The sequence below is a fragment of the Pseudonaja textilis genome, chromosome 5 (genome assembly GCF_049901715.1).
Source record: "Pseudonaja textilis isolate UNSWEBS1 chromosome 5, rPseTex1.2, whole genome shotgun sequence".
In the NCBI taxonomy this organism is placed as follows: domain Eukaryota; kingdom Metazoa; phylum Chordata; class Lepidosauria; order Squamata; family Elapidae; genus Pseudonaja; species Pseudonaja textilis.
The window spans coordinates 34,622,363-34,648,344 of NC_141994.1; the positions used below are offsets into that span (position 1 = coordinate 34,622,363).

The 25,982-nt window shown below is 36.1% G+C and overlaps 1 protein-coding gene across 5 annotated transcripts in view; it reads right to left on the reverse strand.

Annotated features, from left to right (window-relative positions):
- OSBPL8 (oxysterol binding protein like 8) overlaps positions 1 to 25,982 on the reverse strand; it is an 81,932-nt gene that overhangs the window by 11,357 nt on the left and 44,593 nt on the right. For all 5 annotated transcript variants that reach the window (XM_087934479.1, XM_087934476.1, XM_087934478.1 and 2 more), the window contains 12 exons: positions 22,920 to 23,088; positions 18,972 to 19,197; positions 17,005 to 17,189; positions 14,051 to 14,132; positions 13,701 to 13,799; positions 9,595 to 9,691; positions 9,279 to 9,377; positions 6,732 to 6,829; positions 5,987 to 6,076; positions 4,099 to 4,235; positions 3,194 to 3,379; positions 2,004 to 2,091 (listed from right to left, as the gene is read on the reverse strand). In XM_087934479.1, coding sequence (XP_087790605.1) covers positions 2,004 to 2,091; positions 3,194 to 3,379; positions 4,099 to 4,235; positions 5,987 to 6,076; positions 6,732 to 6,829; positions 9,279 to 9,377; positions 9,595 to 9,691; positions 13,701 to 13,799; positions 14,051 to 14,132; positions 17,005 to 17,189; positions 18,972 to 19,197; positions 22,920 to 23,088 — 1,556 coding nt within the window. The remainder of the gene's footprint in view (positions 1 to 2,003; positions 2,092 to 3,193; positions 3,380 to 4,098; positions 4,236 to 5,986; positions 6,077 to 6,731; positions 6,830 to 9,278; positions 9,378 to 9,594; positions 9,692 to 13,700; positions 13,800 to 14,050; positions 14,133 to 17,004; positions 17,190 to 18,971; positions 19,198 to 22,919; positions 23,089 to 25,982) is intronic.

Consider the following 25,982-nt stretch of genomic DNA (forward strand, 5'->3'; position numbering starts at 1 on the left):
ATTGCTGATATAAACTTTCATTAAAAATTGAGACAGAAGAAGAAAAAATGAAAGAATGTATGATAGGGCTAAAAACTAGAAAAATAGATCAGTGGGAAAATATGTGTTTGAAAGGACTGAAATTTGCTTAATATTGTAATCTTGAAGAGAATACTCATAAAAGGATGTGCTATTGGTATATGCCATCAGAGAAAATTTCTAGTATATATAAAAGCACTTCAAATTTATGTTGGAAATATGAAGATGAAAGGACATTTTATCATATTTGGTGAATGTATAAAAAAGCCAAGAAAACGTTGCCTACGATACATTCACAATGGTAATTTAGAAGATTCTAAAGATAAATGTACTATTGAAACAAGAGGTTTTTATTTTGAGACCAATAGATGAACAGGTGGGAAAAAGTCATGGAAATTTGCTTTTAGACATGGTAACTGCAGTGAAATTATATGCTCAAAAGTAGAAAAATTCAGGACCATCCACAACCAAATAATGGTTGATAAAGATGATGGAACATGCAGATAATTTTTTTTAGAGAAAAGACAACATCTATATTTATTGCTGGTTATAGACATTTTGATTGAAACAGAAAAAAATGAACTTTTGATTTTTAATAATTATAAAACAGATATTAGGAAAAAGCATTTGTATAACCACAGATGAAGAGATGTGTATATGCGTGATTTGTAATCATATTTATGTTTGCTGCAAAGGAAATCAGATACTTCTATTTCTTTTGGTACTTTTTGCCTTTTTCTTTTTTCCTCCTTTACTTTGTATTAGTTTTATCTTTTTTTAAAAAACTTTCAATAAAATATTTATATCATATTTTTAGTTGGACCATAAAGGCTGAGTGCCAAAGAATTGAGGCCTTTGAACTATGGTGCTAGAGAAGACTACTGCAAGTCCCTTGGATTGCAATGCAAGGTGATCAAACCAGTCAGTCCTAGAGGAGATCAACTCTGACTGCTCTTTAGAAGGCCAGATCCTAAAGATGAAACTCAAATACTTTGGCCACCTAATGAGAAGGAAGAACTCACTGGAGAAGAACCTAATGCTGGGAAAGATTGAGGGCAAAAGAAAGGGGACGACAGAAAATGAGGTGGCTGGATGGAGTCACTGAAGCAGTATGCGCGGACTCTGGGGGATGGTAGAGGACAGGAAGGCCTGGAGGAATGTTGTCCCTGGGGTTGCAATGGGTTGGACATGACTTTGCAACTAACAACAACATATGATATTTTTAGTTGGAAGACACACTAATAGTCTTGTGCAAGCTATAGAATAAATAGGATTGACAGATTCCCTTCCTCTACAATCTTGCTTCAAAATCAGGAAAAAAAAGGGGTGGTGGTGGTTTTAACCCACTCATGTGATATGGTCATACCCATTTCATTGGCATTCTCCCATTTTCTTTACATTGTCATACACTGTTCAGTATATGCTTTGTGTCCTCTCTTAGGGGAAACTGCAGACCTAAATCACCAAAATTAACAGTATCATAAAAGATGTGCTATTCAACTTTCGGGTTTTAAAAGCTAAATATGAAATAATTAAGTCCTACAAGATTTGGATAAATCTACAATGCGTTAGAATACAACTGGTGTCATAAAGTTTCCTTAATCTGTTATATTTAAGGGGGACAATTTTTTATGGAGCTCAGGATCTTATTTAAAGAGAAAGAAGCCATATAGGAAAAAATGGGCACAGCTAAAAAAATGGTTATATTTAAATATCAGGTTAAATTCTAATTAACAAATTATTACTTTGTCATTCCCAGTGCAATTGTCTGAAGTGCGGATAGCATAATATACATTTTACAAATATAAAGTGCAGAGCTCAGAAGAAAACTGCTAAAAGCAGACCAGAGATTGAACTCCTCAAAGCAGTATATTTTAGCTGTCAGGGAAGCAAAGGCAGAAAGTGGCTATTTCAAGGGAATTTCCTGTCCCTAGAGAAATCTCAACTGAATAATATAGTAATAAAAAATAAGGCCAAGAACATACCATTGGTGTACGATGTCTTACTTTGGTCTGAATAATGCCATCTTTTTCAAACTGTATCATGTCATTCAGTGGATCCCATGGTCTTGTACTATGCACAAAAATGTGTACATACTTTAGATAAAGCGAGAGGATTAACACGTCACACCTATTACTTTCAGCAAAGCAGTAGTTATCGTATTTTTAAAATGTATACCATTAGCATCTAATATAGAAATCCAGCTGTTGCTACATGTTGTTGGTCAGCCTGTAATAAACCTTCCCTCATCCATGACTTGTGAATGAGACAGTTAACCTTGTGTGCATTACTGAAGCATAAGCATGTATACATCTTTACAGAGATGCACCAAACTGGCTTCTATGTGTAGCTCAAGCACAAACTCACAGCTGAGGCAATGATGTAGCGATGTTATTTGAGAAGCTCTGATGTCTTCTGGGGGTGTTCTTCTGCAGATAACAAGTTTGTTTGTAAGTTGGGCTGTAGGGATCAGGAGATTGTTGCTGCGGCAAGGTTGGCATTTACCAACCTCCCTGCTGCAAAGAAAACTCCCCACTTGAACTATTTCAACCTGTGGCACAGGTTATGGTACTTGAGGACATCAATCTACCTTTCATGCATGTGGAATGGAGAGCAGTTCAAGAATTCATGGTCACCAGGTAAACATGGACCTGATTTGATTTATCTCTGGCCCAACTCAGTTGAGGTCACACATTAGATCTGGTCAATGATGACACAATCTTGAATTGAGGAATGTCACCATCAGTTATGGACAGATTACTCTGTGTTGTCCTTAGAGTTCTTTGTGACTGCACACACCAACAATTGACTCACAAACAATTGACTGTTTTCCCGCAAGATATAGCTTGGATGGTGTGGTGCTTTTTGAGTTTGTATGCTTAGAGGCATTTTACCAATGCACTGATGAAGCAACCAAGTTGGGTAATGAAACATCAAGCAAATTGGATCAGAGAGCACCAAGGACTCCAGAATTCAAACCTGAACTGCTTGTATTCTTTTCAGCTAGAACTGTGGAAATGGAAAAGTGCTACACCTACACCGTTAAAATTTTTCTGAAGGGGTAACAGCTACTTCTCTCTAAACCACAGACAAATTATACACTTAGTTTATACTATATTATGAAGGAGCATTATCTGCAGAAAAGGGAAAAAAGCTCTCCTCTTCCAAGACTTACTCTGCATATCTGTAATTCCATTCTCCTGTAAGTGGATCTGGCTCAAATAGTCTGCAGACCCACACTTCATTTAGCGCTTTCCTTTCCTTGGCAGCTTTCCGTTGTGCTTCTTCCAGTATATATTTTTCTTGAGTTGCTTCTGTTTGGTCTTTATTATTTATAGCTCGAGTCACATGTTGCCAAAGTCTAACCGGTAAGAATAACAGCAGTAAAAAGGTCAGATACTGGGGAGAAGAGCTTTGCTGAAAATTTTCTTTTGTTATATCATTAGAATAAATATCTAATACAATTATAATATCTCCATTAGCATTTTACTTTCCTGAATTTTTTTCCAGTTAATACTCATTAATACAATCCTAAGGCAGATATATAAAGATATCAAGCAAATTGTGCATCTAAATAAACATAAAAAACCCCAAACTAAAAATAACAAATGAAGAATGCAGTGGCTCACTGGTGCCCTAAGCACTGACAAATCTTGGTGCCCCCCTCCTTTGTACATACTGTACAAATGAAGCCAAGCTTAGGCGACATAAAAGTTTTTGTGGTGTCCCCTTTGGGCCTGGAGCCCTAAGCACGTGCTTAGTCTGCTTAATGGTTAATACACCACTGGAAGAATGCTATAAAAATTAATTAAACTTAAAATAAGGATTCTTTCTCCAATGGATAAGCTAGGCTATGGTTTCCAAACTTATCCTTTCTGCATTACTCCTCAACCCGATAAACAACTTCTTAGGAGGCTAGACGGAATAGAATGAAACAACACCTTTGTTCAAACACATCTGCCACATCAGCCAGTTTTATGAGGGCACCTATAAAGTGCTTTCAACTTTCTAAATATATCCAGGAAATGTTTAAGAACCTCTGCATAATCAATCAGAAAAAAAGTTTTAGAATGAACTTACTTCTCTGATTCAAAGTCATCTTGTTCCTCAAACTTCACTGTGTATCTTCTTAATCTGCGCTGCCTGATCTCAGGTGTTGGATTCCAGAATGTCTCTGAAGCATCTGTCTTCTTATCCCTAATAATAACTTCACTGTCCTATAATGTTAACATATTAGATTACTTTAGGCAAAGCATTTTTCGAAGTCAGGAAAAACAAAGAGTTCCTTCAGAAAGTCACTTTTCACAATTAAAAGATTTGTACTAGTCAACTGAAAATCATACTTGATATTCTATTTCTTTATTTTAGCTCCAATCATTTGAATTAAAGTAATGAATTTACTGATTCTCAGCTAACATTTTGTGTTTAATTACTTTTTTTCCCAGTGGAATTTGGTTTTACTTGCACGTGAATCTTAACACATTTCTTCAAATTTATTGGTCTACAGTGAAACATATTAATAACTGTATATTAAACATGTAGTTTAAGCTCGTAAAAATTATATTTCAATTAACTATGTTCTATCAAATACAGCAATACTTTGCCAGTCTTGGCTGATCTTAGAAAGCTAAACAGAATGAGATCTGATTAGTAATTGGATCGGACATCACTAAGGAATATCAGGGTTGTATAATTTTTTTTAAAAGCTAATGAAAAAACATTTTTATCTTATTGCAAAGACAACTGTATGAATTCAGATTGGAATTCTGGAATAATAATTCTGAACTGAAGCATTGTCTAAATTGAAATATTAAGAAAACCTATTCCTTACACTGGTGTAGTGTAAATTATGTAACATTATGTAATAGAAATAAAAGCCTATCAGTCAGCTACTGCCTAGCAATTAATACTAATACTAATAATCAGAATGCTTTATCATTTCAAGATGAGAGATTAGTACTTCGCTCCATGCTCTTGTTCTGTTCCCGTATTAAAATGAGTCCCCCTCCCCCGAATCTTCCATGTTCTTCAGAACATGGCAACTGCTCACCCTCACATAGCGTATTTCTAGATTTTCACTCTATTTTCCCATCTATTTTCCTTTCCAACTGAAATTTGGTTTAGCAAGAATCCAGGTATACAAAAAAATGATTTAATGTCAATATTTATTTATTTTGCTTTAGTCTTACAATAACAATCACTGGTTTGAAGAATAATCTTATGTAGTTCAATTATGAATTACCAATGGCAATTCATGTCTTATCTATTCTCTCCTGGGTTCATATTGTAATATTTAATGTAAAGTGCCCAGTGTGCTGTGATGTACTATGAGGTGGTCTAAGTGCTATTGCTATTTATTGTGCGTCCAATGTAAACCATTGTACTCTTATCAGTATTATATTTCTTTACTTGATATTATATTAGCCTTATTGCAAGGCAAGGACAAGAAAGCTAGAAAGAATTTCCATTTATTTATCCATATGGCAGACCTACAGTAAATGTGCAAATTTGGCTTTGGAAGTTTAGTGCTAGTCTGATCAGATTTCTGAAAAAAGTATAGCAAAATAAAGAAAAGGCTGGTGCATATGTCATAATCAATAACAATGTATATCAAATAATTTCGACATAAAAATACCGTATATATCAAAATACAGTGGTATCTCAGTACTAGTCAGTAATTGGTTCTGGGAGGCATGACAGTACTAAAAATGATCAGTACCATACAAACCACATGACAAACATGTCACCCTTTGTTTTGGCTGGAAAGTATACCGAGTCACAAGGGAGCTGACAATGACAAGTTCTAGCTTGTGCATCGAGTACCAAAAAAACAAGTACTGGGACAAAATTTTCACATCAAAATGCATTGATTACCAAATTTGATGAATTTTAAAGCAGTCAAGTACCAAGGTACCAATGTGTACCCAACCTTTAGAAAATGAAACAAAGCCAAACTTATTTTACTTACCCAATGGCCTTCTAGAGTGGCTAGAACTTCTTTTCCCAGTTTAATTTTCCCCATTATTTGATTAACATTTTCATTGTTCCCCAAAAATGGCTATGAAAAAAAAGTGAGATTTTTTTTAAAAAAGCTATGTAACATTCAAGTAACTTAAAATTAATAATTTACCAATGACCCTTTCATAAAAAGAACAAGGAAGCCATTTTAATTACTAGAAGTTCATAAACTACTGCATTGAAGCTCCATAATATTAAAATGGAAAAAACAACATTTTATTGAATTACTCCTCTCCTCACAGGTACTCCACAAGTTTGTGGGACAATCCAAAGAGGCCACGAAAGGAGGAATTGGTGAAAACATTTTTTCTGAAAATGGTCTGACAGTTTTCTAGAAATCAGATCAGTGTTATTAGAATGTCCAGGGAACATCAACATTGTAAAAAAAAAAAAGAGAGAACAAATAACTTATTTCATTTGCCACATGGAGTTAGTGCAGATCATAATGAGCTGCTTAGCTGCAAGTACTATATAAAAATTACATGATTATGTTAACTACTAGGGATATTTTTATTCATTTATTTTATATTGTTTTAATCAGCAAAATCAAAGGTTATTACTAAATACTTCAAAATGTGATAGTATTCATATTATATACTTTTAAGACAAAGCACAAAGAATTGAAAGAACTAAACTTTTGAACAGTAAGCATTTTTTAATTTTAAAACTTCTAATGCATCTGAAAAGATTCTAACCTTTAGCTTGTATTCAAGGACTGCACTGTATCCAGTTTTCTCACATGTGATGCTAACAGTTCCCCCGAGCTCCAAAGTCATTGTGCCGTATAGAATCCCTACAAGATTAGTTGTTGTTTTTTATTTTGTTGAACAGTGTTTTTATATTAGGTATTTCTTTTCTACAAATAAATGACTATGATATACCAAAGTCCCAAACCACTAATTACTATGGAAAAAGATATAATTAACTGCAAGTAATATTATTATAGAAAAATTTCCAACATAGCACCAAGTCATCCCTTCTCTTTGAAAATACCTGAAATGGTAGTAAAATCAGGACATTCTACTAAAGAAATAAGGATGAAATAAGACATTCACAAAAAGTGCTATGTTTTGATAATTTCAAATAATGAATTTTTTCAGGTAAAGTCCATTAGTAAAACCTTCAAATAAACTTGAAGCATAAAATTCCTTTTCAGCAATAAAATTAAATACTGACTAAAAGGATTGTTCAAAAAAACAGAATTCAAAATTAACACTTCTGCATTTAAAAGTAAGACAACAGAAAGGTAAAAGTATTTTCCAAATCACATAGCTAAACATAACTCTAATCTGTTTGAGGGAATAACCTGAGACAATGCAAAAATAGTTCACTCAACTTGTTGGATGTCATTGAGAAGTTATGGAAAATAAATTTAGCTTTTAGAACTGTATAAAGAACATGTAGAAATGAAATATGTGTTCATTTGCCACTAAAAAAAGGTTTTCTAAGCACCACAAGTTTATTTATTTATTATTTAGTACATTTATATAGCTGCCTATCTCATATATGTGATTCTTTGGAACCTTTCTGATACACAGGAGTGGAACCACAGCAATGTTCCCAGTTCTTAAAAATGCCATATGATCTAGAAGAATGCTTTGGTGAATGGTAACAAAGACCATTTGACTTAATTAGTCTCAATCCTGTAGCTTCTCTAAAACTAGTTTGAAATGGCTTTAGTTAATAAAATTTATTATAGGCCTACATGAAACTGAAATGCCATAATCCTGTTAATTATTTTGTCCAACTATGATAGGATCTGTTTTATCAGAATGTCCAAAAACTTTTGTAGCTTTTTGTCATAACGATGAAAGCAGTGTTCTGGTATTGCAGTGCAAACTCCATTTCTTTTGGATATGCATGGAACATTGTGACACATGTAGAAAATAGCTGGAACTTATGTCTTGATGGTGAACATCATACTTATCATCTTCTTTGCCCCCTCTGTGGATGCTTCGGGGCTTCCAATTGTATATGGCTCAAGGAAGATCTCCTTAAGTAGTGGTCTTATAAATCCCTCGTTAAAGAGAAAGAAATGTTGCATCTGTGAATTTACCAAGGTAGCTCCCTGAATCTCCCTTGGGGTCAAAGGGACATCTGGTAGATCATATTCACCCAAGCATTCTATCCACATCCTCAGAAATTATCAACTCAAATCTATCCTTTTTAATCACATATGAGGACACTCAATTTCTAACTGAATCTAGAGTATCCAAATCACCTCAAACCTGACAGATTTTACCAGCAAAGAACTAGTTGAAAGAACCACAGGGGTTTGATATTGTTGCTCTAATTCTGACTGCTCTAATTCTCACAGCTCTAATTACTAATAACTGCAGAGGCAGTAAGAAAAAAATGCTTTTTCTGTGTATGAATTGACTCAGCGTGGTTCTATTCTGTACCTTATCAGAGTGAAGACAAGTCTTCTGCAAGGACACTCTAGCAATTTTCCTGCCTCTATAGCCCATACAGCATTTAGGGATAAATTAGGGTTGTGACAATTATTTGTAGAATGAACACTAAACTCCTAAAATTCTCTTCAGAATTTCATAATATTTATTAATTTTTAGCTTACAAATCATTGCCCAAGTTCTTTGGAATGAACTGGTCCTCTATTTCTAAGGAGTTAAAGGGTGATTATAAATCTGATCTTAACCAGATAGTGGTCAGTCTATACAAAGGAATTGGAATTCTCCCATTAACTATTCTGGCCAAAGCAAAATATCAAATCAAATGTGTGACCAACAACATATGCTGACTCTGAAATCAATTTGGATAGCCCAGATTTGCCATTGTCAAAGATTCTGCAAGACACTGAAATACTCACTAGATAAGTAGAATCCATCCATTACTCTTAACCCGAGATTATATACCCTCAGTATTGGCCAGATCTGTATTCAGAATTCAGGCAAATGCAATGTAGTCATCTCTATCCTTTTATTCCACAACTGAATACATGGTTGGGAAAAGCTGGGCCCATTTTGAGCCTAGAGTCTAATCCATCCAATCCAGGTCAGCTATCACATGCATTTCATGTATGGTTTCAATTTTATTGTTTGCTAATCCGGCACTGAAAAGGAAAGTTATTTCTTCTGCTTATTATACTAAACCACTTTGCAAGAACGGTTTGTCCTTTTAAAGTTAAGTGATATTTAACAAGTAGGAAATTGGTCCCAAGTATCATCAGAGGCCTGATTGATAAGCCAAATAGGTATTTAAAAACACTTGATAGAAGTAAATACCTTTACAGTGTGCGTATGGCATGGTCATCACATAGTCTTCTCCTCTGTTTAGAAACATTAGTCGCCCTTCACCATCCAGAATGGCAGATAATGAATTTCCTAAAACACAAAAATGAAACACTCAAAAAAACCTACATCCTAGAAAATGAAAAGATGTGCCAGACTAAAGAATTGTCATCTCAGTTTATGTAATCAAAAACAAATATCATCTATTTTAGTAGTGAAAAAAAATCAATTGCATTCATCACAAATCCTTCACAAAAAGTTATTTTTGTATTTCCTGAATATAATGAAAGCTTTTAAATATGATACTTACCATAAAACTTGGATTTGGCCAAAATATTAGCACTAAGGCAAAATCCATCTTTTCGATTGCTTACATAGAAGGCAGATATTGGAGGATGATGAGACACCTGTTAAAAGCAATAGTGTAAGTGACCTGCTGCGAAAATCAGTAGAAATAAGCAAAAGACATAAATTCAATTGTAATTCAACAAATACTCATCAACGAAACACATGTCCCAAAATATTGATGAAAGATACTTTGTTTAAAATACTTTCCTTGACTGTAGGTAGGTTAGTTGTGATTCTCACATACCTAATTGTCCTCTGAATTCCAGGCATTACTTAACTGTTTGTTATGCCTTCAATTAAAACACCAACTAACATCTGTATTTATTCATGCACTTCAAAAAACAAGCCCTTTTAATCAGTTTAAACTGAATGTTCAACATACAAAATGAAGTACAAATACAGAATCAAGTAAATACAAATCCTTAAACACTATGATGTCTAAACAGAAATATCTACACTTTCTGGAGGCAAATAAACTGATGCCTAAAAGTAGTTTTCAAATGAGTCTTATATCACAGCACATGAAGGCAGAATCCCTCTTAAATATGCTGTATACGTATTGACTGCACATTAGCCTTGTTATATACCTAAGATGATAATAGTTTCCTGCTCTTCCTCTGTGAACTAAAAGCTTTTATAGGCTTCTTATTTTGGGGTATCTGTTGTGGTCTGCCAACGGCCTGCAGAGCTGGCAGCAGAGTCGGACAGTGGGGAGGAACATGAGCCAGTCCTGGAGTCTGGGGAGGGCTTGGATGAGGGATCTGCGTCCAACACAGAGATGGGGCCAGGGCCATCTGAGAGTGATGTGCTCACTCTGGAGCCTCCAGAATCTGATATCAATGAGGCAGAGGAACAGGGGGAAAATGTTCCCAGTGCGTGCTTCCAGAGCTGCCAGAAGGCAAGAACAGTTAAAACAAAAGGGGCAACTTGGGAGTAAGGCTTGGAGATAATTGGCCCCTCCCATAAGACATAAAGGAGGAGCAAAGGGACATGAGCCTTTGCAGGAATTAACTTTGTTCGTTCTGGTCGGTTTAAAATCTGAAGCTCCATGCTGACTTTGTGCTCCGTTTGGCCTTGTACAGCTAATTGGCAATGTAGTCATTGGCAGCATTTCAAGGGAGATAAAGGTGGGTGCTTATCAGCCTTATGCTGAAAGACTGCGGCAGACTTCTGTTGGACTATTCATAAACTGTTTGGGACTCATTACGGGCTGTGAATGCATATAATTCAAAGCTGTTTAAATAAAAAAGGATTTTGGGAACAGCGTGTGATTGTTACTGTCTCAGGAAGCCTTCGTCAGAATAGTATTTTTTTTCTTGTACACATATTTACACTATTCCTACTTCTGATTGGTTCCTTTTGTTTTTTTAGAACTTGTACAAATCTGATCCAGCACTTGAAAAAGGTGCTATCTGTGATGACTCGGGGCGTGACACAAAGGCAACACAGTCAAATAAGCACGAAGTGTTCCTTTAGTGCCTCCAACTTTGCCCCCAATGTCCAGGTTACCTTCGGCTGGAGAAAAAACTCTCCTAAGAACAGTCTTTCAGTGGAGGAAATTCAGTCCGAAAACAAAGTACATACAAACTGTAAATAAAAATCTACACAAACCATGCTACAGTAATTAACTTGACAGGGCAGGAGAACGAATTGCAGACTTGAAAGCCCAGCAAAACGCACACAGTTGGAAAAATGCCAGGAACCCAGATAAGCCTCGATAATACCAGATAATTCACAATTTGCTCCCAACAACTTGCTGTTCGCAGCTTCTCTTTTTAAACACTGTGTTCTCAGCTGCTGCTAATGAAGGGAATCAGGGCCCTTTCCTATCCCGTAAACCTTGCAACTCACGTTGCTCCCTTCTCCATTCCTCCCTGAGTGCCCTAGGATGAAAAGGGAGTGGGCCTGGGTTTTCCTCCAAATTCCCTCTCCTTTGCTCTACCTCTCTCCTGCTCTGCCCAGCCAGCCTTTGCCCTTCCCAAGTTTCTTCCACAACCAACGGAGCCACACTACAGTCCCCGTCAGCTGCTCAGCCTCCCCCTCCGAATCAGATTCCAACAGGGGCATGACACTATTACATTCCTCTGATTTTTACCACCTAGATTGCATGGCTCCACTCATATAATATCCAGAAACTTTATATCTGCTTAAGTGGATCTTGGATAACATTTCTATTATTTTAGTTTTGACCGTTTCCTTGTTGCTTTCTGGTATTCATCATGACCTTAATGTTGTTGTTTTTGTTGTTGTTAGGAAACCTTTGATAGCATTGTCATTATTTCCTGCAATGTTCTGAAACAGTGTTTGTTGCTATCCTTTGTTACTGTTGCTGACACTCTCTGTCTGGCCTTGAGATTATGTTGTATCTTATTTATACTAAGCCTTGCTCTCATTCTTCCCTTCTGTGGTTTGAGGTGCTTTCACGTACACACTAAATTAGCTACACAGAAATCCACACAATCTCCAGTCACATGTCCTAATGCCAGCTAAATGCAAAAAAATCATGCCAGAAACTCATAAAATAATATTTTGTCAAAACCAAAAGGTATGTTCTTGTTCATGTAAGTATTAACTAACTGAACATATTGTTCAACAAATTTGAAATGTTACATGCAATACTTATGTTTCAGTGGTCCTCCTGATTCTTCATAACTTGCCCTTGCCTAAGTAATCAAGAGGCTAATTTGGGTGTGGGCAGAATGCATCAAAAACAATAGGATCAACTTTTCAGCTATATTTGCATGTCAGATCACTTTGTGTTTCAAATGGCACCGTCAGCAGATGATATGGGAAAAACCTCAAGTGCATTCAGAGAGTGTTAAATCTATTCCAGTAGCCATCCGTGCATTTACACTGATCTTATACCAGATAACATTCCAAAATCTTTTCTAGATTAGCTGAGATGCTGTAGCTCATTTTCAACTATATAAACACCATTAGCACAGCAAAATCTGCTCATCTTCATTACCATTTGCCCCTATGTGATTATAGTAAAACAACCTGTTGAAACAAAGACAGGAGGGGATGTGAGGTCATACTGGTGACTGCTGAAATAGTCAGTGATTGGCAGGCAACTTTCTGTTATTCTGTGTGTAAAACACCATAGCAGAATAATGAGCTTATGTGGGTAACTAATCCCATGATAAAACAGTACTGCCCTTTGAAAACAAGTATATATCTTCTATCACATATCCAGTCAGTAATATTATATATAAGAATATTCTGAACAGAAACAAGTAAAATCAGCTTTCAATATGAAAATAACTGAAAGGAGACAGGATGATCACAATGCTGTTCAAATTACTGAAATGATTGTATGCAAAAAGAGCTAGTTTATGCATAACATCAAAATCATGAAATGTAAATTTCAAAATAAAACCCCATTGGAGCTGCTGTAACGACTGAAGCTGGTAAGATGAGAGTTAACAGTTTAGAGAGATCAGTTAAAAAAGAAATTTATCAGCTACTTAAAGCTACCAAGTATTATTTTATTTGGAAAGACAGGCAGATGAAGCTGAGATTTCAAACTCTGGAGCACATGTATATGAAGTCTGAATTCTTTGCCCTGTACGTTTAAGGTATCATTCCTGCCAAGGAAGAGGTAGACTCAATCAATTTATCAAACCATACCTGACAACCTTCTGCTAAATCAAGCCAAAGTCTTTATAACAGATTTAAGTGTTTGGAGAGCTATGATTTATTGCTAAGATCAACAGGTGGGAGAAAAAAAATGGTAGAACTGCATCCTGGGATTTGTGAAATGGAGAGATATCCTTAGATACATCCAGGTGGAAAATCGTTTTGTCTTTCAACCAGATCATCCCTGTGTACCAAGTTCACTAACATCTGTGGGCTTTAGTGGTTATCCCAGAAAAGCCATCTTTATGGTCAGAAAATACAGAGAAAAAATAACCACGTGTTGTTCACTTAACAGCCATGGCAAAAAAGTCATAAAATTAAATTGTTATGGTATAGTTTCTGAGTTAATGTAATTAAATGTAAATGTTAAAAAATGCTGCTATAGTTTTTCATACATATTTCACATATTTTGATTACATTTTCCAGTACCTGTTCAGCAATATAAAAAGTCTTGCTATTTGTTTTTGGATGAATCCACAAGCAACGAAAAGTCTCGCCAAGTATAGGATTGTAAGGTTTTTTAAGTCCCTGAAAGATAGACAATATTTGTAAATACATTCTAATTCCAAAAAAGTTTAATAAGCAAAACAAGCTTTAATAAGCAAAAACATTTTGAAGACTCTGTAACGAAATGCTTATAATTATTGTATTTACTTAATAGGAAATTGCCTCCTGAACCCATTAATTTTAAATTGAATGTGAGCATTTTACTCTACAAACATGAATAGAAGAAAAGCTGCTAAAAACCAAGGACTAGATAAAAAGTACCAAAGTATTACTTTTGGTTTTTTGTAGAATCCTGACAAGTACCACTTCACAACTTTTTTCATTCGATTGTAAGCATTCTCTTCAAGGGCAGCTCTAAAAAAAAATTACAGACTTATAATCAAAATATATTAAATTTTATCCACATCAATGTAACAAACCATATAAGAGTTTCATATTCAAACACAGTAATAAGAAATGTATACAATATAGAAAAATAGCATTGGAAGGGACCTTGGAGGTCTTCTAGTCAAACCTTTTGCTCAAGCAGTAGACTGTATACCATTTCAGATAAATGGTGTCCAGTCTTGTTTTGAAAGCCTTCAGAGATGGAGCACCCTAGCTTCTGAAGGCAAGCTGTTCCTTTGGTTGATTACTCTCATCATTAGAACATTTCTCCTTAGTTCTAGGTTTGTATTCTCCTTGGTTACTTTCCATCCATTATTTCTTGTCTTGTCTTTTGGTGCTTTGGAAAATCGTTGAGCCCTGGTCTTTGTAGGAACCCCTCAAATATTGTGACACTGCTATCATGTCTCCCCTAGTCCTTATCTTCATTAGAGTTTAGACATATTTAATTCCTGTAACCATTCCTCATATGTTTTAGCCTCTAGGCCCCTAATCGTTCTTGTTTAACCCTAATCAATGTTTAGTTTAAAGCGGCTGATTTAGTCAATTTTTTTTTCTGAGTCTTCATTGGCAACTGTGGCTGGCATCTTCAGAGGCAAGGTGATCTGCTAAGCAGACCACAAGCAACTGAGTGGATGTCTGTCTTTATAAAGCTCCTGTCTAGACCATGGTCGCCAAACCACCAAACTCAGATGTCAATTCAGCTTAACCGTTTACATTTGTGAAAAATCCCAGGATCACAAAAGGTGATAAATCATTTAATAATTGTAAAGGCTAGGAAGGCTGCTCTACTGTTTCACACCTTGTGGAAATGAACCAATAGCAATTATGAAATCTATGCAACTAGAAAAGTATTTGAGAAGTGAAGAAAATATATTCTTAATCTCTCTAAAAAACGTTGGGGGAGAAGTCTCAAGAATTACTACAATCTATCAAAGATAGTTTAAAGCAGGAGTGTCAAACTGGATTTCTTTGAGGGCCGGATCAGCATTGTAGTTCTCCTCCGCAGGCCAGCTGGAGAGGGGCAGATGGGACGGATGCCTCCTGCAGCGCCCTGCCGGCCTCCCGTGTGCCTCGTGCCCATTTTGGCCAGCAAAGTGCTGCAGGAGACCATCCAGGATGAAAACGCCTATCCCCACCCCATTTTGACTGCCAGAGACACCATGGGCCGGTCCTTTGCTATTTCCAGGCTGGCCCATGGGCCAGATTTAAGCTGGATCCGGCCTTGAGTTTGACACCCCTGGTTTAAAGTACTGTTAAATATTTGAAAATCCAAACAGTGAGAGTAGCCAAAGAAACAAAGAAACAAAAAACCTGACTAATAAAATGTATAAATCTGATGGATACTGAAATAACTGCAATAACCCAATGTAGCTATGAATACTTTATAGAAAACACTTGAATAAGGGTGTATTTTTGTACACAAATTATTCTTTTATTTGATTTTTACAATTCAAATCTACACTACATATTTATTTTACTTGTTATAATAATAGAGCTTTGCAAGCTTTCTCTCCCTTTCGCCTCATCTCAGTTAATCGGGGATGAGCCTACCTGAGTCCCTTTCAAATACTTGTTTCCCACCAGGACTTAAGGGTGATTTCCCAAATTCTCTATAGCCAATGCTGCAATGTAATCAGCTTGATTCAGAATTTTATTTCTGCAGTCGTATTCTTTGTTTTATTTTGCAATTTGAGATAGCTTAAAAATAGAATCTCAAGGAAATGACATCAAGTGTTGATTGAACTACATCGGAATCCATTTTATAAAAATTGTGAAGGTTGTGTTCCTACAGACAAGCCCAAAGATGAGTAAGTAGTTCCTAAATAACTGCCTTATAGAAACATTTGACAATCAATAACAAGCAACTTTTTGACTGTCACTTTTTTTCAGATTCAGGAACTAATATGTCCATTGGGTAGGAACCACAACATCCACAATTAAAATATTTCTAAAAACAGAATGCTGTACTACAAACATACAGTAAAATAAAGGAAAAAGAAACTGATAAAAATAAAACTGGGTAAGAGAACACCAACTAATTTAAAAGTTGTATAACATTATTAAAGAATTCTAAACTGCTAACATAGAAGCAAAAATCTGCATCTCATCCTGAAACGCGAATGGGAAATCTATTTTCCTCTACGAGAGGGGAAAAAATAAGAGTATTATTTGTGATATTACTTTTCACAGAGTTAACCTTATGTGTGTATTGCAGAAGAGAGATTGGTCTTCACTTAGAAAAACAAGTCAAAGTAGATGGGTTGCCAATCATTCTAATTAAATATTAGAAGCAACCTTTTCTTTGAAAAATCAGACATATCAGTGAGATAGAAAAATGGCTGCCTAGGAATGATTCCCTCCACCCTTAGTCTCCTATGGAAATAATCAAATTCTTGCAAAACCCTAAGGTTCTAAGGAACACAACTTTAAAAACCCTGCTATTCACTTTCCCTAACTGTGCTGTTACAACTCTAGATATTTCCATGTTTTTCTACTAATTGTTGTACAGTTCTTTATTTTTACCTGCATAGCTAAAAGTGTTCTATGTACATAAGCTCTTACATGTTTCCCTTTTTCATTTTTAAGTTTATTTTTCCCAAGTAATAGGCTGCCAGGAAAGGGATATACAGTATACATCAGAGTATAGGAATTCATCATTTGCAGTCAAGTTTTGAAATTAGGCCAGGAAGCATGTGGCTCTAAGTCCCATTTATGGTGTGAGGCATTATTTTATCTAAGAAACCCAAACTAAAAGAAATTCAGATTTGCCACTATTATAATACTGAATTACATGATGCATCAAGATAGTTCTTATTGCACATGAATAAAAACAACTCACTCAGATAAGAAGTCTGCATGATAGTAGTAATCAGAGAGTTTGTCCAAGAAAGAGCGTGTTTCCAATATAAATGTAGGTAGTACCACTTTGGAGAGATCCATTCCAGGGCGTACTTGTTTCAACAATGTCCAGATCAAACTCTTGTTCTCTTCTGAAACTATCTCTGTTTGAGAAGCTTCTCCTGCCTTTAGCAAAATACAAATAGAATGAAGAGCATATATTAAAATATATTAATGCATTTAAATAACATTTTTAGTTTGGTATATAACAGCCCAAACATTTGCCCATGCTACTCTGATACGGGATTCAAAGATTCTTCATGGCTGCAAAGCCATATTTTCCCAATGGTTTGTCTTACCCATCCATTTTCTAAACATGGGAGTTCAGATGAAAAAGAAGAGACAATATGCAAATTCATGTGACTTTAATGTTGAAGAAACAAATGAAGTATGCCACCACACATCACACTGGCCCTATAGTTGATGGTAGTTCAATATGTAGCATTTGAAACAATGCATACTAAGAAAAAAAATGGGATGTAGCAGCCATATCATAACATGTATTATTTATTTCCTCCCTTTATTATTTTTACAAATAACTCATGGTGGTGAACACATTCAACAACACCTTCCTCTTCCTATTTTCCTCATAACAACCACTCTGTAAAGTGGGTTGGGTTGACAATGTGTAAAATTGGCCCAAAGACACCCAGCTAGCTTTCATGGCTAAGGTGGGACTTGAATTCATGGGCTCCCACTTTTTAATCTGGTGCTTTAATTACTAGACCAGTGGTCCCCAATCTTTTCGGCTCTGCAGACTGGAAGTGGTAGCAGTGGGGAGGAGGAGGGGAACAGTGGTGGTGTTTACCAGGTTCTGAACAGTTCTGGAGAACTGGTAGCAGAAATTTTGAGTAGTTTGGAGAACTGGCAAATACCACCTCTGACTGGCCCAGCCACCATCTATTCTCTGCCCCCAGAGCCAGCTGATTGAATGGGTCTTCTTTTGTTGCCCTGCACAGGAAAACGGAACTGGAAAGCAGGTTAGTGGGGTGGGGGAGGGAATGGGGATTTTGCAGAATCCATTCCCTGCCACGCCCACAAAGCCACACCATGCCCACAAAGCCACGCCCACAGAACCGGTGGTTTTGCATGCATGTGCACTGTTTCTACAAATGCAGCTTTGCTTGCACATGACTCTGCCACCACTTGTGTAGCCTGGTTCCTATCGGTCTGTGGACCAGGGTTTGGAGACCCCTGCACTAGATCAAATATTACAACTTCTTGAATTTGAGAAGTAGAGGATTTATCATTTTGCTTTATTACTGCCTCAGGAAATATTTCTGGTTTTACTTCAGTTGCGGCCTTAGAAATATATATAGAATTGATGGAGACCAATCTAAGACCGCAACTAAAGTAAAACCAGAAATATTTCCCGAGGCAGAAATAAAGCAAAATGATAAATCTTATTGTCCTAGAAGTTGCAATATTTGGTCTAGTGCAAGGGTCTTCAACCCCCGTCTACGAATATGAACATGCATCTGTGTGTGTGTGAGAGAGAGAGAGGGGGGGGGGGGAAAGAGATTTTTAAATCTCTATTTTTGAAATAGCCCAGTGGCCAGGCAAGGCGTGTGGGGCAAGTTTTCCCCCTCACCACCCTGCCCCCCGTGTTGTCCGCACTGCAAGCAATGTGAGAAATTGACAGGGACTGGCCCCATATGCGCTTAAATAGAGCCAAATTTTGGGAGTAGGGCTTAATTTTAATGTAAGCGCACAAAACAGTGCTGGGCCTTTTGGGATGGGTCATGTTTTAGGAGAAACACAGTATCTCTTCATATTAATTTAATTCTATCAGTTTTACAAGAAGTTCTAAAATGGACTTACCACATAACAATAGTGGATAAAAAAATGAAATAGAAACAAAGCCATTTTACAATTCAAATATTGTGAAGTAAAAATATAACTTATTACCTCCCCTAGTTCTTCACTGTCTTCTTCTACGTAAATTGTTTCCTTCACATGATCAGGTTCGGGATCAATATATGAATCATCCTGTCTCTCTGATGTATCTGTGTCACTTTCTACTAAACCATCATTATCCGACTCATCATGATCATGGTCATTTTCTCTATCTGATTTATCAGAGTACATATCTGAATCTTTAAAATGATGTCTTTCAATTTCACTATCATTTAACCTATTAAAAAGAGAAGTGTTAATATTTTATTTAGTAAAGAATAATACACTTAGTTAATTTGTTAATTCACTGAATTTTTGTTTATTGAAAAATCATTTACTGAACTATTTGTTCAGTAAATATTGCCAAAATGTCAATGAAATTAAATTTAAGCACTTTTCATTCAAATTAATTTTATTGGGAAAATTTAAGCACAATGAAATCACTGGGACTTGTAATTCAATTTAATGTATTCAATTTAATGATAAGAATCTCTGAACTTAATTCATATTATTTCCCATTCTCATTTGTATCTTTATCGCTATTTTAAACAGCATCTTACAGCATTCAATTTAGTTGAACATATAAATATACTAAAGAATGAAAGAACTACTGCCTAAATGCAATCGCGTATGATTTTCTTTTTTAGATATTCACCATACCTTATTTCACAGAGTAAATCTTTCCAGGATTTAGGAAAACAAGCTATATGCCCAGTTTTAGATGTTAAAACACATTTACATTTTATATGCAGAGTATACAGGTAATTACCTAGGGTTGTCCCTAGTTTAACAATTGGTGAACAAAATAATTTCTTCTTAAATACATTAATATTAGTGAACATACAAGTATTTATATATAAATAACAGGGTATTTAAAGAAACCACTGTGATAATTTCTCTTTGAACTGAATGACACAAGCAGATAAAATGCCTGAAAGTACTTGCATTGTGACACAAAAGTTAACTTAACCAATCATCACTGCTATTGTCCAGATTGAAATAAAGACCTGAGAGTGCATGAATATAGGCCAAGTTTGTTTCCCTTTGACAACTTATTTGCAAAACAATAGTGAATTTTTATATACCTCGAGTCACATTTATTCACCTTAATTTCTGAAGTGTTTATCATATGGTAGTTTTAAGCCACCTTTCATTTTCATTCCAAGTTACCGAAATAAAAAAAATAATTAAAAAGAAAAGAAACAATTAAGAAAAATAACTTTCACCTAAAGACAATCTAAATAAACTTGAAACCTGTTTACCATAAGTCAGTACAGGGACAAATTCCTATAATCATTTATTGGAATTTACTTTACAATGCCTCCAGTTTTAACCATCACATTACCATGGAAAGATACCATAACATCAAAAGCTGCAGTCTTGGTTTAGATTATAGCTGTGCAACATTTTGATGGCCAAAGCTGTATACGATTCATTCATTCAGTCTTATGTCATCTATTTGCTAGATTCCATGCAGTTATTATTATAGAATTACAATCAGAATCTTAACTAAAAACCTACCATTATTTTTCATTGAATTGGGCTCTCTACATCAAAGGGTCTGTAGAACAGCACCATTTTAATAAGGAGCAAGCTGCTGCAGCTACTACTGAGAATGTCATCCTCCGGGTCCCTGTCCTTTGATTCGTCAATTCCGGGACCTGTAGTTGTCCCTTTAAGGTGACAGTTGCCAAACAAATTTCAACTAAAGAAGATGGTTCTGAAGGTAGTAAGGACCCAAACTATACAGGCTTTATATACTTTGAGATGGAACTGAAAACTTAGTGGCCATCAACACAATCCCTTAGCATAAACATTACTTTTAGTAAAGTAGTATTTATGCTAGGGGATTGTGTTGTGTTTACTAAACTGGTTAGCATCAGTGAACATTTAGGGAGCCACATTACATTTCAGGTGCAGCTTCCAAATTATCTTCAAAGAAACCCCCTTGTAGAGTCAATTGCAGTAATCTTTTGAATTACTGTCTACAAAGCTTTCTTACCCAAGAGATCACAATGGCAGACCACTTTTGATGCCCACATTAGTACCCGCTATTCTTGCAAGAGCCTAGAACCCAGCAGGATTTTCTGATTTATCACTGGTCTTTCAGAAAATCTATCAAGATCACAGATGGAGCATTAATAGCAATATCACTTAAACTTATATACCCTTCACAGTGCTTTACAGCACTCTCTAAGTGGTTGAGTCAGCATATTGCCCCAAACAATCTGGGTCCTCATTTTACCAACTTTGGAAGGATGGAAGGTTGACTCAACCTTGAGCCTGTGAGATCCGAACTGACAAATTACAGGCAGTCAACGAGGTAACCTTCAGTACTGCATTCTGTGCCACTGTGGCTCTTTACTAATGGTGCTATGTGCCATTTTACCAAAAGCAATTCTGATTTGTTGGGATTCAGTCTGTTTGTTTTACCCCATCCAAGACTCTAGAAAACACACAAAAACTGAAGAGAATAAGGAAGCAAGCTGAATTCTGCAGTACTCCACACTAAAATATAAAATGTTTCTTTCTATTTCTCCTTCCCCACCACAAACCTCATAGATTCTTCAAAAATTATCAGTCTACGCTACTAAATGCAAGTAACCATGCTTTTATTTCCTCTGTATTCCAGAATATGACTAAGTGCCGAATGTAGATACTCACCTGACTGCAGGGAAACTCCTCAATTTAATCTTATGGCATCTGCCATACAGAGGTTAATAGAAGCTGAGTGTGAGTGATCTGACTATGACACAAGAATGATACTGTCTTCCACTTCAGATCATATATTAATTGCTTGGAGCCCAAAAACAGATCTAAGACACTGTCCTTCGGAGGTTTCAAATACATGTTGGCTTGGGGTAAGAGCATGTTTGTCAATTCTCAATCTATTCAGACTACATGCCCAAGGAGTGGAGATCCTTCAGCAGAGAATCTGCATCAGGCTGGAAGTAATGGGTGAGCTACCTCACTAGCACACTAATAGAACCCAACATAAAATACTGCACCTTACTTCTGGCTACCTAGTGGACAATTTATTTGGCTATCATCGAATTGTCATACAATATCATCGCCAGACCTTTACCTTGATCTTGGAGTTAAAGCTACTTCAAATCCCCCAAGAGCCACATGGGCAGATTTCAGGAAGAAACCCTTCTATTCTCATTCAATTAGCTTTTAGTGCCTATTCTGCTTTCTCTTCCATCATGGAAGAAAAGGATATTATTAAATATATACTTAGCACAATTCAAGTGACAGTGTTAGAACTTCTTGGGAAGGATAAAGAAATTAGTATAGCATAAAAAGATGTAACTATACTACAGTATAAGTATAAAATTATAGGTTATCAGCATAGGATAGAGAATGAAATATTGCTTAGTTCTATAGGAAATAGCAGTGGTATAAGTTAAATATCTACTTATACTGAACACCAGGAGATAGTTCATTACTGCTTTTGTTCTTATTTGAGACTCATCAGATATTATATGGTTGAGTTCTAAATAAGGCAAAACTGGTCACATATTGCCTCTTGGTGGTCAATATAAGTAAAAACATTCCACAGGATTTAAACTCACTAAAAATAATACCTCACCTTAAACTATGGGGTGCTGAGTAGAAAAGTCATATAAATCTCACATGATTTAATATAATATCAATATTTCTCTACTATGGCAACTTAAGCAAAGGTGCACTTATCATATCATTCTAAAATATGGATTCTATACATTAAGTATAATAGATAAGGAAAGCACAATAGAAAATATTAGGACACAGAAACAGTTGAAATTTTACCCTTGGTGTAGGACTAAAATACTTTCTTGTGTGATTTTTATAACAAAACTCTACTTTGGAAATTGAAGACAAAAAAATAACACATAACCCCTACCCTTAAAAGATGATTCCTATGAACCAAGAAGGGCAAGCTATGGTTTAATAAACAAGCAAACATTATGGACTTACGGGAAACTTTCAGTGCTGTGAACGTTGTTTGCACGTAGCAGGCCATAGAATGACACATGTGTACTATCTGCTAAATTCAGTTCATGTTCTTTACCTTCTCTAATCATTGTACGTTTGAGCAAACTTGAACACTTTAAAGCTAGCTCCAATGCATCCATCCAACATCTACCTAAAGATAAATATGTTTTAGGGTATTATATTCAAAACAGGGAAAGCACAACAGGGGAATTTGCATTTCAAGTATTTGTCAGTTTTATGTATAACATGGGTCCCCAACCTGTAGGCCATGGCCCACTACAGGACGGTGGCCTATTTGCAACCAGGCTGCATGAGTGATGGGTTGGCATGTGCGCAGGCAGCCCCACTCACGCAAGCAGTGAGCACCAGTGTTCGCAGGCCCACTCGTGCGAGTGGTGGGTGCACAAGCCTACCGTTCACACAACTAAAGTTGTGTGTACACATATGCGTGCATGCCTGCTCCTCACACAAAACTATCTCCTTCCTCCTCCACACCAGGCCGCCAACCCAGAAAGTTTGGGGAATGCTGATATATAATATTGAGCAAAGCTTTTTAATACTAGAAAATATTTTTTGTTTGCTCAAATTACATACAAATTCGAGTTTGACTGAATCAGTAATATAACTCATTCTTAACCCTGCCTGTTTTACAGAAATTAGAGCATAATACAGTAGGTAGGATCCCATAGAGATAAATCCTCAAGTCAAAGTTAGCACTAAAAAGCTGGGAATGTTTAAAAAAATCAGCACAATTGCACAATATTCTAGAAGGGGGGAAGGGGTGTGCGTTAGGAAATCATTGTTGATACGTAGAAATGTTTCCACTGCTAAAAATTAAAAGGAACATATGCAAAAATTGGTGTTTTTTCATTTTTTTGTTTGTTCTTTCAAATATAATTAAAATAAATTAAAATTAAGATTTTAATTGAAGCAGAAAACAGATTTAATGTGTCAACAAAATAATGAATCAGGAAGGAAAAAGATGGATATAACACCAAAGGAATTTACCACAAATAATCAGTACTGCAGTAAGGCTAAAGAAAAGAAACAGAGAAACAACTTGCAGGATAAGCTAAAAGCAACAAAAAGTGGTTTTTCTGACTATGTCAGTAGTAAAATGAAGGAAAATGTGAAGGTGGGCTTACTTCTTGGAGAACACAGGACATTAACATGTGACAAAGAGAGGACAGAATAATTCCTACTTTGCTTTAAGTATTCTTCCTAAAGTGATCCTAAGCAGAATGTGCAGCTAATGTCAATGACCTCTCATCAAGTTGAAGAAGTGTCAAGTAACTCTATTCTATACCCTAATTAAAAATATTTATCAATTGTTAAAATGGGTAGAAAGTAGAATTAACAAGTTTGCAGACAGCAGAAACAAAGGATGACTGCAATCACTTTGGAAACATCATCAACATTCATAAAGACCTAAAAAGCTGAACATAGGCAAAAACTAGGAAATTGAATTTCAACAGAGACAAATGCATTATCCTAGAAAATATCAAAGTCATGAGTATATAATTCATTGTGGGGTGGGAAGAAAGAATATATGCAGGGGTGTGATTCTACCAATTCTGACCGGTTCTATAGAACCCCTTGTTAACTTTCTAAGCAGTTCGGAGAACTGGTAGTTAGAAGCAATCTCCTTTTGTTTTTTCCCACCCTTATTACATTCTTGCTGGTATGCCTAGACTTCCTGTCTCCGGAGCTTCTGGGGTTTGACTTTCTTAAAGGGGAAGAGTCGTTTTAAGATTTTTACACTGCTGTTGGGAGGAAATACTTCCCTGGACAATCAGCACTTTGACGAAATAATTGAATAATGAAGCAGAGCTGTCAGAAAGACGTTTTTAATGACAGGGAACCAAGATGAGTGACATTCAGCAAGGCTTCTTGGCTAGCTAAAAAGATTGACATTCAAATGTGAGTCTACATACCCTTTCTGAGTTTTGGTCTAAAACTGGTTTTTGATGAAGGTTAATTCTGTGCTTGGTAATGTTTAATCCTGTATTTATTGACGGGATAATTTTCCCTATTCAGCTTCAACAAGCAACAGCTACTCTTGTGATTTAATTATTTGTATCGTGTTTGAATTTTTTCCTGCCTCATGGTTTCTTTTTCTATCTGGGGAGGGGGTCTTCCTTCACTGCTTTAGTGCTATCTGGCACTGTCCTTTTGGGGTATACTTGAAAGAGGCAGGATGCAAGCTTGGCATTGATTTTTTTTATTGCCTTTCCCGGGGGCATGATGTGACCTTTCCTTAAATCTGAATGATTTTCTTAGGATATCTTGTGAAGTGAGTGAGACCAGCTGGTCTCTTTAAGGATTGCTTTTCCTGGGTGTGCTTTTCCTGGAGAGCTTAAATGACCTCTCTGCTAAAGGGTTTCAGTTTATGAGCAAGAGTTGGCTGCTGATAGTTATAATTGCATTTTAATTATTTTCATTCCTCAAAGTGCTCTGGCACCCTACCTGATTTGTAACTCTGGCTTGCAGGTATTTTTAATGATTGGTATTTAGGGAAGCTTTTAGCAAGCAAAGAAGATTTTTGTATTTTTGTACAGGTAATCTTTGACTTACAACAGTTCATTTAGTGACCATTCAAAGTTACAATGACACTGAAAAAAGTGATTTATGACCATTTGTCACACTTATGACCATTGCAGCATCCCCACTGTCATGAGAGGCCAGGCAAGAAGAGGTGCCCCTTGACATGAGTGATGTCAAGTTGGCCATGCCCACCAAGCCACACCCACCAACTAAACCACCCCCACAGAACTGGTTGTTTAAAAAATTGAATCTCATCCCTGAATATATGCCAATATATCTGAGTGTCTTGAGATATCATGAGTTGCTTATGAACCAACTCTGTAATACAGCTTAAAACAACGAAAAAGCAATCCTGGACTGTATTAATCAAAGTATAATGTCAAGATGGACAGAAAATAATAATTCTTTTCTATTATGATTGGTCAGAATCAACTTTGTTTCTAATTCTAGTTCCACACTTTAGCAAGACTACTAACAAAATGGAGTAAATCTAGATGATAA